This window comes from Hirundo rustica, chromosome 4 (genome assembly GCF_015227805.2).
Source record: "Hirundo rustica isolate bHirRus1 chromosome 4, bHirRus1.pri.v3, whole genome shotgun sequence".
NCBI lineage: Eukaryota > Metazoa > Chordata > Aves > Passeriformes > Hirundinidae > Hirundo > Hirundo rustica.
In genome coordinates this window covers 34,692,066-34,705,200 of record NC_053453.1, presented here as the reverse complement: position 1 = coordinate 34,705,200, position 13,135 = coordinate 34,692,066, and the positions used below count along the sequence as shown (strand labels likewise).

The window sequence follows — 13,135 nt, the reverse complement described above, 5'->3', positions numbered from 1 at the left end:
TTCTTCATACTGCCCATTCTTGGTAGCCTAATATTTTTAGTTTAAAAGGGTCTTTATCTACAGTTACAGCCCATATTTTGTTTCTCAAATGAGATGCAGCCATGGATTCCAAAACACCTATTGTTTTGCAGCTATGTAAGTAATGGGCTGAAAAAGTTGATGAGCAGTGAATCGGGGAGCTGGATTGTAAAACACAGAATCTTCTAAATTAAAAGCATGTGTTCTATTGCCATTTTAAAGCACTGTTCAGCAAAAAGTATGCACATTAAAGAGTCTCATCAATGTGGCTTACACCTGAGAGATACAGTACAAATTGAAATAATGATTACTTTAATGCTGTATCTGTAAAATGGATGGTGCCACATCTGATGGTGTTGCTGTCCCAAGTACTGGAGTATTTGAGAAGGCTATGTCTGTTCTTCAAGCCTGTTACAGGAACACCCAGAAAAGCACCTCTTCTCTTATAGTTCTAGCTGAATAACTTTTCTCCTTCTCTAGCTCTAGAAAGTAATTTTTCCTTACCTTTATTTTGTGTAGCACAGCTTCCAAGAATATGTGGCAACAGAAGGAGACTGAGACATTGGGAGAGAATCAAGAAAACCATTTAAAGCAAACATCTGTAGAAAGATCAGGTGGAGAGAGCATCAGGAGTGTGAAGAAAGAGGGAAAGATGTGGAAAGGTGCCTCTGGAGGGCAAAGGAAAGGTGGGGCACAGCTGGAAGAGTGGAATATGTCCAGGTAGGAAACCAAAAAGTGCACAGAAGTGAGATCCACCTGGGCTGAGACAGAGGTGAGGGGCGGGGGGTGTCAGAAGAAAAGGGAAGAAAGGAAAAGCAGTTGAAATGGGAAAAACAGGGTAAAAGCAGAAAACACATTAACTTGCTGTTGATTGACAAGGAAATTTCAGTAGGCAAGCAAATGAAACCGGAGAGGCTAAGCCACTCTCTAGCCTGGTGTCTACCTATCACTAGCAGGTAGGACAAGTCTGTCATAGTTCCTGTTCCAGAAAAAATGTTTAACACATTAAAACATCAATGCTTACAGATCTGCCAGATCCAAGAAGCTCCTGATGAAAAAAACTAAAAAACACAAAGATTTTATCTCTCATGTGGCAGAAAGAACCAAATCATAGACACCCATGTCTTCATTATCTGTCCTACAGCCTGTCCTTCCGACTTTTTGTGTGTCTGAATTTCTGATGTCTCTTTAAATAAGCATCAGAAAACCAAATATGTTCATTATAGGTAAAATAATATTTCATATTACTTAAAATCAATCCCTTAGGTTTTAGATAAAAAAGACACCTAGATAAATTATTTTGGTACCTCTTTTGGTTTTTTGGTGTAGTAGCTCAGCTGCAAATTACTCATGTGGCTGTAATGAAGATGCAAAAGTTGAGATTTCACACACGAGGAGACAAGACTCAGACAAAAAGCAAAAGAGGAGAGCTCAAAAAGAAGTTGCTTCAACTAAGAAGTCCAGACATAGAGGCATAATGATTTTATATTTCACAGAAGTCAGAGAAGAAATGGACCTCCAGTTCTAGGAAATCCAGGTTTTGCTGTCGCAGACAATTGCCTCAAATTATCCCGTTCATTAGCTTAAGTTCCATTTGATATCATTAATATGCAATATATAGCAAGAGATATTGTAATGGATAAATTAGTCTACATTCCACATTGGCTATTGAAAGAACTACATAGATTTATTGAAAAAGCTCATTTCAGAAGTCAAGGATCTTTCTAAAATCATGTTTTAAATACTTTCTTGTCTTGCCTGGGAGGAATTGCATCTGTGACTGAGTAGGTATTTTTGCCATTGCTGTATCTATTGCAATATCTTAGAAGAGACACTGACGCTAGGTGGAGAATCATTGCAATAAGAGATTGAAATGGCTGACCATTGTCTGCTTGACCGATTGTAGCTGTAAGAAAGCATCTCTGAGGCAGAGTGTCATGTGTGTGAAGCATTCAAGCTGTCCTCCCTTGTGCTGGGCAATTCTCCTATTTAAAAGCTATTCTGTAAACAGAATTACATTCACGCTATTCTCAGTAAATTGTTTGTCAAGCAAGGCCTCAGATGCTTCCATAATATTGTTTGCTCTGTTTATGTGCTGTTAAGCACCACTAGCTGCAGTCCATGGGCAGCTGCTCCAAAGTAACAGCTTGCTGCCACCAAAAGGGCGAATTGTCACTTTCCTTCCTTATCCTTCTTCCCCTGTGCCTTTCACATAATCAGCCCTCTCCCATGCAGCAGCTCTGATGCTTGTGTGGACCTTTACTGAGCTGCTTCCCCTTGCTAAGATAGAAAAATCTCCTGCTTCCCTCCCTGTATACACACATACACTGTAAAGGTGTTGCTTTGGGCTGTGTCACTGCAGCCCAGAGCTGTGTTTTTTATCAGACCTCACTTACTGAGCAACTTCCCTAAGCATCACTGTCACCAGCATCTGCTCAAGAGTGCTTTTAATAAGGCTTTGGTGAATTTATGAAACACGAGAGACCTAAGTATCCATGCAAGACAATGGCATCCCTGAAAGTTTCTCCGTGATTATGTATGAAATGATTGGAGCAGTTTATATTGTGGCAATCAGGTGGGCATAAATTGATAAATGCAGCTGAGGCTGAAGGAATCAGGTAAAAAGCACCACCAAGCCTCTTTTGCAAAACGTTGTTTGCAAAAAAAGAGGACCCTTTTCCATATTGCCTGGGAGAAGTCTGTGAGGTTGAAAGGTTTTGTTGCAAATATCTGTTGCACGGAGCAGCTCCGCATACAGCTACTGGTTGATTCATTAATTTTCACAGGGAGGTCCCAGTTTCAATCCAGTAAAAAATGTATATTGAATTGTTCTTGGAACCCATTTATCTCCTTACTGAACAACTCGCTGCTCAGATCCTGCCAGCTGCTAGTGACTGCCAGGTTATGAGAAGGCTTGTCTGTCATGTGCTCTGCATGTCCATCCGGCCTCTCCTGATCAGCGACTCTTCCCCACTCTCCTGCATAACGTTCTGTCATTCAAGTTGCAGTCTGTGGCAAGGCACGTGTGTAATATATATTTTTAGAGGGGGGGGAAAAGTCCACATTTTTTTAACTTCTCATTGTAAATCTAGCTTCACAGGTACCCATGATAACACCGAGGCTGACCAGGAGGAAAATTTCTGGTCTCAGGCTCTGGAGGATTTAGAGACCTGTGGCCAGTCAGGAATTCTGAGGGAACTAGAGGTAGAACAATCTTAACCTTTCTTTCCAATTATAGAGAAATATAATGGTTTTGGTTTGGTTTACATTCATTTTATTTTTTCCTTTTTTCTTTTAAGTTGCACTAATCACACCAATTAATTTAAAAGCTTTAACCCCTCTCCACAGGACAAGGCTGGCAGGCGTCTGTGTTTGAGAAACATGACTCTCTTGGTACCTACCCTTTACCTTTATATTTTTGCTTGTGCAGCTGCCTCCCCTGTCCCTAACCAGAGCTGTTTTCTTTTGTGCAATGCAATCAAAATTCTATAAACATGTTCACCCCAGTGCTTTTGACTTGCAGCTTCTGCTGTGCATAACCATCGATGCTGTCTGCACAGGCAGCAAATGGCACAAAACTTCTAAGTGAGCATAAACTTTGTGCAGCAATGCATTCCATTCTCTGACAGATGCTTCATGCAGCTTTTCTTAGCATGGTCTAGGTTGTTTTTTAAATTGCAACTTAATTTGATTAAGACGAACATAAAAGAAAATCAGCTTTTCAAAATGTTTACCTATAATCACCCCACTCTAGAAGAAAGAGAAGCTGCCAATGTGAGAAATGTTCATTATACAGCAATTTCTTCACCATGTAACAAATTTCCGTATTTCATCCTTAAGTTCATAACAAATCTAACCATGCTTTGCGTTAGATTGTGCTGAGGGCATTGGGGGAAGAAAACAGAGACAGAGTAACTTGGGAGCCTTTAATTTTTTAATCACCTTTTCGCTAGGTTATCTGATCAGAACAATTACCACTAGCCAATTAAAGCTACAGAATGAAAGTTCCCAAAATATTTTCTTTTATGTTCTTTTAAATTCCTGGAGCTGCAAAACTGGCAGAATTTCATTTTCATTCTTATGTTATATAAAGTCCTTTAGCAGCCAGGAGGAATGTGAATGGTGTAACTGGGTGAAAGTTTTCCAGTTCAGATTAATTTACTTCCTCAGATTTATGGCTTTTGTATTGCATGTATGGGTAACAAAATATGATTCTCATATATTTGTTATTAAAAACCGGAGAAATGTAGGAGAAAATGTTATACTAGTTTAATTTCGTAGTTAGATATGGTTCAGTACTGCAGGCTTCTCTTGCAGTTTTCAGCATTCAGAACATAATAAAAGGATATGGAAATAGATAATTCCAAAAGGAAAATAGGTCATCCGTGCTGACCGGAATTGTTACTTCAACAGACTGAATTTTCCTCAGCCTTTCACAAAAGTGAAATTCAGAACTGCAGATGTACTGTTTACAGCACTGCCTCATTGCACAACCCCCAGCTCTGCAAAGAAAGCCAGACTCATTCAGCGTGACAGGATGCTGAGACTGGCCATGCCTGTACTTTATGAAGTGCCATGACGTAGTCAAGGACTCCTTATCATTTTTCATTTCAAGGTCTTCAGCCAAAGAGCAAAGAAGGCTGTTGTTTGCCAAGTCCTCTGGCTGCTTTTGCTCCATCACGCAGTAATATCAGTCATTACTGAGCACAAAATAGTGTTATGGCTACAATCCATTATCTCATAGTGAAAGTAGTGCTGGAGCTGTGAGAAGGAAAGGTGACGGACATGCTCACCAGAGTTATAAGCAGACATTTATTTGTCTGTTTTGACCTTACTTTTTAATTTTCCCGTTCAAGCAGGCTTTCTGCATCCAGTCCCAGTCAGAGTTCAGGTTATTGTCTTTAAGTTTCCCTTTCCAGTTGTCCATCAGAAAAGATAAAAAATAGGAAATTCAGCACACCCTGTCCCCTCAGTGGCTGTGCCAAAGTGCATGTGCCTCCCAGTCCTGAGAGCAGAAAATCTTTCCCAAGGGAGACCGCTCCTTGCTGTGCATGGATGCTTTTCAAGTTCAGTCTGTTCCATCCAGTGGACGAGGTGATTCCCATCATCATCTTTCGTGATTTCATCCTCCATGTATTCTTGCATCTAAAACAAAAGGCTGTCTTTTCCTGAGATTAAAACCAGCAGTGAGACCAGGGCCAGTATTAGTGCTGAGCTGAGGCAGTCACTCTTGCAGTGTGCATGTCATGCAAAGTTTCTTTCCAGGAGCTCATCTGCGCTGAGTTTTCCCTGAGCTTGGGGTAGTACCCAGGCACTCTGCCCATGCTGGCTCTAGAGCTACCTACATATTCTGCTGACTCACATTTTTTTACCTTGCACACACTGTCTGAATTGTAAATGCCTTCCTGCAGTTCCAATTCCAACAAACGCAATTATGCCACAACTTAGATGTTGTTTTATTTATGTGTAAAATATTTTTAAAATAAGTAATTACACTACATACTCTTCAGTCTGCCAGGGGACTGGCTTACAAGTACAGCCATTCTGGTGCTCAGTATTATAGTTTGAAATGCCATCTGAAAACTTTTGCCCAAGAGGTGCATATATTGTTATTGTGTTTCGTTGTGGTCCTTCATTTTATAGTGACTTGCAAGCAGATTGAACATCTATCCTCTTGCCTTTTGCTGTGCCCTGAGTGACTGTGTTCTAACAAAGAATAGAGGTGTTTTTCCTACTGCTATGAATTAACCACTTACTTAACCCACGTTCTCTGTTACAAATTAACCTGTTCATTAATGCTCTAGGCCACGATCATGTCAGGAAGTACAATGAGTTTGAATCATGAAAACCCACAACCTCGTAACCAGCTGGGAAGACAAGCCAGCTTCCAGGAAAGAAGCTCTGTAAGGCCACATTACAGTCAAGCTACTCGTAGCAACACATTGCCTTCAGATGTGGGGAGAAAGTCCATGGTTCTGAGAAAATTTAAGCAAGAAATGAAAGAAATCATGTCACCAACTCCTGTGGAGTTACACAAGGTCTGTAATTTTTCTTCTGACAGCTTTGAAATAATATATTCAGCACAGGAACTCTAATTATATGGCAACACAGTAAGCACTTTTTATAATGACTCCACAGAAGTAATTTGGGGGCCAGGCATATTAGTTCTTACAAACACATTAATGATAGATCCTTGTGGGGGAAAACAAATGAATAAGATGCATCCTTGTCTACTATTTCATTTTACAATAAATCCTCAAAGGGCACTGCTCTTTTGAAAGGAGCATCCACTGGTAATGTGAATTGACAGGACCAATAACTCTTCTCTGCAAAATGTGTTCATTAAGAAAGCAAAGTTTAATTTCTAGAAAATACATTTCTTCAGGAAATTACTCAGGAGGGTTTGGGGCTCCCATAGGTCCTTTTTTAAATTAACACTCATTTTGAATCAAATACAAGAGAGTCAATGTACATAATATAGAACATTTTTTTCAAATTAGGTATTGCTTCTTTTCTTTTTATAATTCCTTTGCTCTAAAAAGGATGAATAATCTTCAGACTATGCAATTTTTCACTGCTCAAGATGGTTGAAATCACTCGGTGATACGGAGGTGGCACTGAACTCCAAGCAAGTACTGGATAAAGTATCTTTGGATATGCACAGCTAACACCTGACCCTTTTAGGTCTCAAGTCCAGTCAGGCCATGAAAGCAACCAGTTTCCAAAACTCTGAGGGACATTATAATGCTGTTCTCCCTGATGGGAATGAGCATCCCATTTCCTGCACCCATCTTCCTCTTAAAGGTCTGAGATCTTTCCAGAAAGGAGGCAGAACACAGGGAAATTTCATTAATATGTCACCTGGTCATTCTGGAGATTGGGTTGGTTTCTAATCCCTGTGGATTTGCCTGAGTTTAGTCTGTAGTTCAGCTGAGTTCAGCAAGGTGAGGACTTGCTGAGCGTGGGCTAAATGAATGTTTATAGAAGGTAGGAGAGAATTGATCTCATATATGGTAAATTAATTCATTGCCTGTGTATATGATCAATAAGAATATGTTGTGATAGTTTTAGGCTATTCCTATTTCCAGCTTTATGTGATCAGTGGAGTTAGGTACTGTGCTCAGTTTTTCTGAGTGGTGAATAAATGTGAAATATAAAACCAAAGTATGCCAGTAGGCATTTCACACTGTGCTCACATTCAACAAAAGCACAGTTCTGAATTACAAAGCCAGCCTTTCATGTTAAAATAAATCATTACCTGGAAAGAAGTAATCAGATTTTTGTTAATGAGTCAGTGGTATTCTGTGATAGTAACTAGCTATTAGAGTCCTGAGCAGTTCAAATAACCTCTCCATGAGCATTCTCTTGCTTCAGCTGACTATTTTTAACATTGCTTTGACCTCCCCTTTGAGTAATTTCCAGGTTTCGTTCAGACAATATACCCAGTTTTCCCCTGTCTGCTGAAGTGACGCTGAGTTTGCTTTTACTGTCAGTTCTGTCACCCAGAAAAGAGCAATTTCCTCGCTAAAAATCTAAACGTTGAACCGGTGCCGAGGATTTCCACATCTTTACAGTCATTCAAGAAAAATAGAAACTAGCGACTGGATCGTACAATCTGAGTCCCCAAAGTGAGGTTATGCCCCTATGACACATGCAGGTTAGCCCAGGCAGCATGGACTGCTTTTTATCTGAGCAAGTTTTTACTTGTTAGTTTTCCTGCTGGTTCTTGTGTAGCAGTGTGCCTGCTAGTTTTCTCTCATGTATTCATGTTCATTTTTGTATTAGACCTAGTTTAATGCTAATAACCTGTTCCTTTGGACACCTTGTTCAATCAGAGTTTTCCAAAAGAGCTGCAGTGCCACGGGAGTGACTTCACTGTTAGGGAAATACCTTGGTTGAAGTATTTTTCATGTATCCTCTTGCTGGCAATGTCTTCTGCCCTCTGCAGGCAAATTTCTTAATTAGCTGGGCCACTAAAAGATAGGAAGATTTGGAAAACTGTGATGGTATGGGCACTTTTGGGATACATGCTAAGACATCGCTTCTTCAAGACCTCCGTCGGCAGATTCTCAAGCACGTACTTGACCACGTGCTGCTGAGCTTTCCCAGTTCCTCGGGCAGGGCAGGGCGGGCACCCTTGTTCTGTGTCAGTGCTGAGACAGGCCCGTGTGCCCACGGGTCAGAATTCACTTTGTAGCAAGGTAACCCGAATTCTTCACTGCTTTTTATTTCTGCATTGCATTCACCAGTTGTGCACTTGAACTGTCTTTGTCCTGAGGAAACTAGGATTGAGATAAGTGTCCTACAAATCTCTTCAAACATTTGTTCTAGATGGTTTAATAACATTTAATTTAGCTGGATAGCGTATTGCTATATCAGGACCCAAATTTAATGAATGCCTTTAATGATTTTATCTACTTAGGTAATAATATAGATTAATATTTTTCTAAAAATCATAGCGGACCATTTTTTAGAAGTATCATAGAGCACACTCCTCTGAGAGCAAAAATATGCACTAGGATCAGATAATTTTTCAATATTATTATTGCAAGTAGTCATTAACCTAAAATTACAGGCAGTTAGAATATCTCAATAGCTGATCTGTGCAAGATGTATGAATTTAAATTAAGCATTTTTCCATAGATTTCAGAGGGAGAAGAGGCATAGGCACAGACTCAAAATGTATAAGCTTGTGGTTTTAATTTGTAACTATTTAATTGCTTATGAAATATGAATCAGAATTCCAAATCCACTTTCTTTTTCCCTTATGCTCCTGATGTAAATTTAAAAGTCTAACAAATCACTTAAATGGAGATTTTGCTATTGAGATAAGACCTTCTAAAGAGTTGTGATCAGCAGTACAGATAAACCAGCATGATTTAGGTGTTGCATGAATTCTCTGCAGTTTTGTTCCCTTCAGCGAGGGCTGCTGCAAGTCAAGACGAGGAGCCTGTGGTAGGGCTTTGTCCATACCCATTATTAAATAGAAATTGAGTATTTCAGATAGCAGAGCTTTTATCTTTGAAGAATACTTGTTGCCCTAGGAAGAATTAGCCCCAAAATTATAACCTCTAATGCAAAAGAAAGTTGTCTGCAGGTGACTTCCATCTGAAAAACGTGACAGCTGTCAAACACGCAACAAAGTTAAATTGCTACCTCATCCCTGAAGCAAGCATCTGTTTCTTTAAGTTCCAAGCTCCTGTTAAACACAGGAAAAATCAAGAGGAGATAGCTGTAAGGGAAGCGGTTTGCAAAAATCTAGGATCTGTAGATCTGAAGAAACACAAACATCAGAAAATACTTTGAAATGTGTAAGTTGTGATTGATAAAAGACTTGGGATGATCATTCGCAAGGTCTGTGCCCCTCCTTGTCCCCTGCCTTGCCCGCTCCATTGTGGTAACTTCCCACTGACCCTCTAGAGCAAAACCCCTCTTTCGTGCCCTTTATCATTTGAAATGCTCCATTTTTTGTCTCACAAGGTGGGCATGAAGTAGCATGCGCATTATTACAGACAAGGTACAAGTCAAGGTGAGCTAATGTGTAATGGCTCTTCCTATAGATGTCCAGAGCTGAAATTGTATGTGTTCTGTTTGCTGATAGATCGCTCACTAAAAACAGGAAAAAAAGCAACACTATCACAGAACATAGGAATGGGACCACCATCCCATTGGTGAGTTATTCTCCACTCCAGTTTGGCTTTGAGAAGGTCTTGACTGTAATAGTGTCCAGTTTGGGATCTGAAACTTAAAGGAAGATGTTGACCGTGTGGACAGGGTCCAGAGAAAAACAAGCCTTATTTCACATCACTGCAGAGAAAGAATAAAGTGATCTTGTTCCCTGTGGATGGCAGTAGGCTTAAGCCTCAACAAGCGTGATTTAGTTTATACCCAAGGGAAACCTCAGAAGGACTGCAAGGGATTACTTTAATAAACTGTGGAGTTTCAATCACTGGAGATTTGAAAAAGCGGGACAGATAAATGTATCTCTGAAAGGGCTTAGGTGCAGTTGATCTTGTCTTAGGACAAGAATATGGTCTAGATGACTTCAGAGTCCCTTGTTTCATCTGCTTTTGCGGTTCATCTGGGGCTGGATCCAGCTCCATTTGACTCCAGTGCCTGAAGAAGGGGAAAAGAAGTGGAAAAGGGAAGTTCCTTTTTAAAATCGTGCTAGAACAGGACAGATTATTTCAAGTTGTCTTCTCTTAGGCATGGTTACTTTGCTAGAAGAGAATTTGGTCTAAAAGGGTCTTGGTAAAGAGCTAGTTATTTTTAATTTCTGCCAGGAAGTGCACATGAATCTGTCAGTAAAATATATCTCCCTGCTTTTTAATTTATATATATATATATATATAAATTTTTTTTTTTTTTTTTAGTCTTGCAGAATGGTGGTCTTACAGCAGTGTTGTAGCGGCTTCAAACACGCTTTTCATCAAAGCCGTGTTAAACATGCTATGATATCACAAACAAAGGCCTCTGTTCATAACAAATTACTAGAATTTCCCCAGAGTCCTGCTGATAGAGCATCTGTTGATACAAATTAAAATCATTCTATTATGAATTACTGTGAATTTGCAGATAGGTTTTTCAGTAGCTGAAATGCCCATTGACTCCTAAAGTTCATGCAGGGATGGAGGACATATGACAGGTTCAGCAAGAAGTCATCTTGGGGGAGGATGGGGCAAAAAGACAACAAGAGTCTTAAACGCTACAGTCCCTGCAGTATGAAATGACAGCTCATACCCAACAAAGTCACTGGCAAGAAGAAAGGCTTTAGCTTAGTTAAGGGGACTTTAGTTGTGACTTTCTGCTTTGCAGTGCTGTTCAGGGAGAGAAAAACAGGGGAAGAGGATGAGCTGGGGTAAAGTAAGGGACTAACACCATGTGGGGGTGTTTGTGCTCCTCACGGCACAAGACACTGATGTTTTCACAGCAGCCCTGCAATGCACCATCCCCATCTACAGAGAAAATGGTGCTACTGCTGCAGCTGCTGCCCTTGTATCCAACATCTCTCAACTGCTACCCAGGACAGCTACTAAACTTACTAGTGTGATTTCATTCTGGTGAAAGCAGGGCTGATATGCCCCTAAATCCAAGTCAAGAAAAATGCAGAGAGCAGGAAAGAAAACCAAACTCCAAATTCTTTACTCCTGTTTTGAGATAGCCTGGTCTGTTCAGGCATATCTTTTCACACTGGCAATTAAGACAGGTACTCAGCAGCTTTCTGAAAGTAGCCATCAACCAGTGCTGTGCCCCAGCACTGCTGTGCCTTGGCATCCTTCTGTGAAATACTGACCAAGTCCTCAGCCTGCTGTGAGCAGGACACTGAACTAGAGACTTCCCAAAGTCCCCTTCAATTCAAATGATTCCGCAATTCAGAAACATCAGGAAGGAATTCAGTGGCTGGTGCGCACACAAGAATGCAACAAATGGAACGCTATTTGTACCAAGCCATTATACAGTTTTGGAACAGTAAATATAATTTTTATCAGCCAAGGTATGATAAAGCCAGTGCATTTTGAATTCAAGGTGATACATACATGCTACAGCACTGAAAACACAGGTTTGACTGTGCAACTGTATCTGTGCATGGTGGCACACCACTCACACAATTTACTTGAGTAGGTCAGAACCCCTGATGTGAGGGAGGACCAAGAAAAAATAAAAACCTAAGTATGCCACTTACCCACAAAAAAGTCTATCTTCATCCGTCAAATAGCTGAATTCACAAAACTATCCGTGAGGACTTGTCTTCTGAACACTTGAAAAACCTTCTTCTGACTTTTATTACCTCCTAAGTTTTATTATCTTCTATTTCCTGCTTTTGAATGACTACCTCATGGTTATGTAACTGTAAGAACACTGCCTGCAAGCTCTTTCAGAAGGAGCCTTACTTGTACTTCCTTGAAAGATTGCATTGTAACTCCTATACTGAGCACTTCTGAGGTTGGGCTTTACAGGGTGGACCACTGCTTGGCCAGAACCAGGCAGTCTAGATCCTTAACTGACAGCGGTCTTTATTCCCTTGATTGCAAGATGCAACACCAGTTGTTTGATTGAGGCCAGGTCTTGATACTTGAAGCAAAAGTAAGCCTTATCTTGTACTCAGATCCTGGCAGCTAGAGAACAGAGAAATGAAACACTAATCAATAACTGACACCAGAAAAGGTGGGCTAAATGCCAAAAATTTCCAGCTGACAAGCAGAAGTGAAAAGGGCTGTTTATTTACAGAAGAATAAGGTGGCTTTTGAGAATATTAGCAAAACGTCAAAATGGGGACAACTTTAATACTGTAAGTACCAAATAGTGGGTAAGTGATCTCTCCAATGTGAAAACAAAAAGTCACCAAAACCATTCTAGGAAGAAAACCTGCCTCATGCTTGTAGAAATGAGTACAAAGGTTTTTTCTTTCTCATCACATCACCTCTCCTCTACAGGTAACTTTGTACAAGGACTCTGATGGAGAAGACTTTGGGTTCAGTGTCTCAGATGGTTTATTGGAAAAAGGAGTGTATGTTAAAAACATTCGACCATCTGGCCCTGGTGATCTGGGAGGTTTAAAACCATATGACAGACTTTTACAGGTAATGTTTCTGGCATTGTGGAGGTTTAGCGTGAAGGGACATGACAAAGAGATTACTTTGTAAAAAGGTTTATAACCACACTAGGGGGCATTTGCCTATGTGTCTTTGGAGATGTGATTGTAGAAAACTGCAGTTTTGCAGTTTTGTTACTTGGAACAGCCCCGTAGTCTCCATTGCTTATTATATTTTAAATAATGAGCACCACTGTTTGTTTGTATTTCTACTGGGAAGGGATGTGTGTATGGGGACCAGGAAGGACAAACGACCGTAACTGCTCTGCACCACAGGCTGTGCTGTGTAGATTTCTTACATTTCTTTTCTGGGCAAGACAAGGCAGCACTTAATGGAGCTTTGGACTTTTACGCAGTGGCGCTAAAGCTGGGTTTTCCTATGCAGTCAGGTGTGGCTAGTCTCTCTCTCGGAGCTCTCTGGCTCCGTTTTTACCTCGGCGAGCTTCAGAGACAAACCACAGTTGGAAGGATTTTTTTTCCTCAGAGCCCAAAAAATCCCAGGAGTAGCTGTGAACGTTTTCCTTT

General features: G+C 40.4%; 1 protein-coding gene across 7 annotated transcripts in view; it reads left to right on the top strand.

The window, feature by feature from the left end:
• GRIP1 (glutamate receptor interacting protein 1) overlaps positions 1 to 13,135 on the top strand; it is a 231,377-nt gene that overhangs the window by 215,408 nt on the left and 2,834 nt on the right. For 4 of the 7 annotated variants that reach the window (XM_040061327.2, XM_040061324.2, XM_040061323.2 and 1 more), the window contains 5 exons: positions 538 to 738; positions 3,111 to 3,222; positions 3,367 to 3,411; positions 5,823 to 6,056; positions 12,453 to 12,599. In XM_040061327.2, the coding sequence (XP_039917261.1) occupies positions 538 to 738; positions 3,111 to 3,222; positions 3,367 to 3,411; positions 5,823 to 6,056; positions 12,453 to 12,599 (739 nt within the window). The remainder of the gene's footprint in view (positions 1 to 537; positions 739 to 3,110; positions 3,223 to 3,366; positions 3,412 to 5,822; positions 6,057 to 12,452; positions 12,600 to 13,135) is intronic. The other 3 variants (XM_040061326.2, XM_040061325.2, XM_040061322.2) reach the window with 1 other exon arrangement.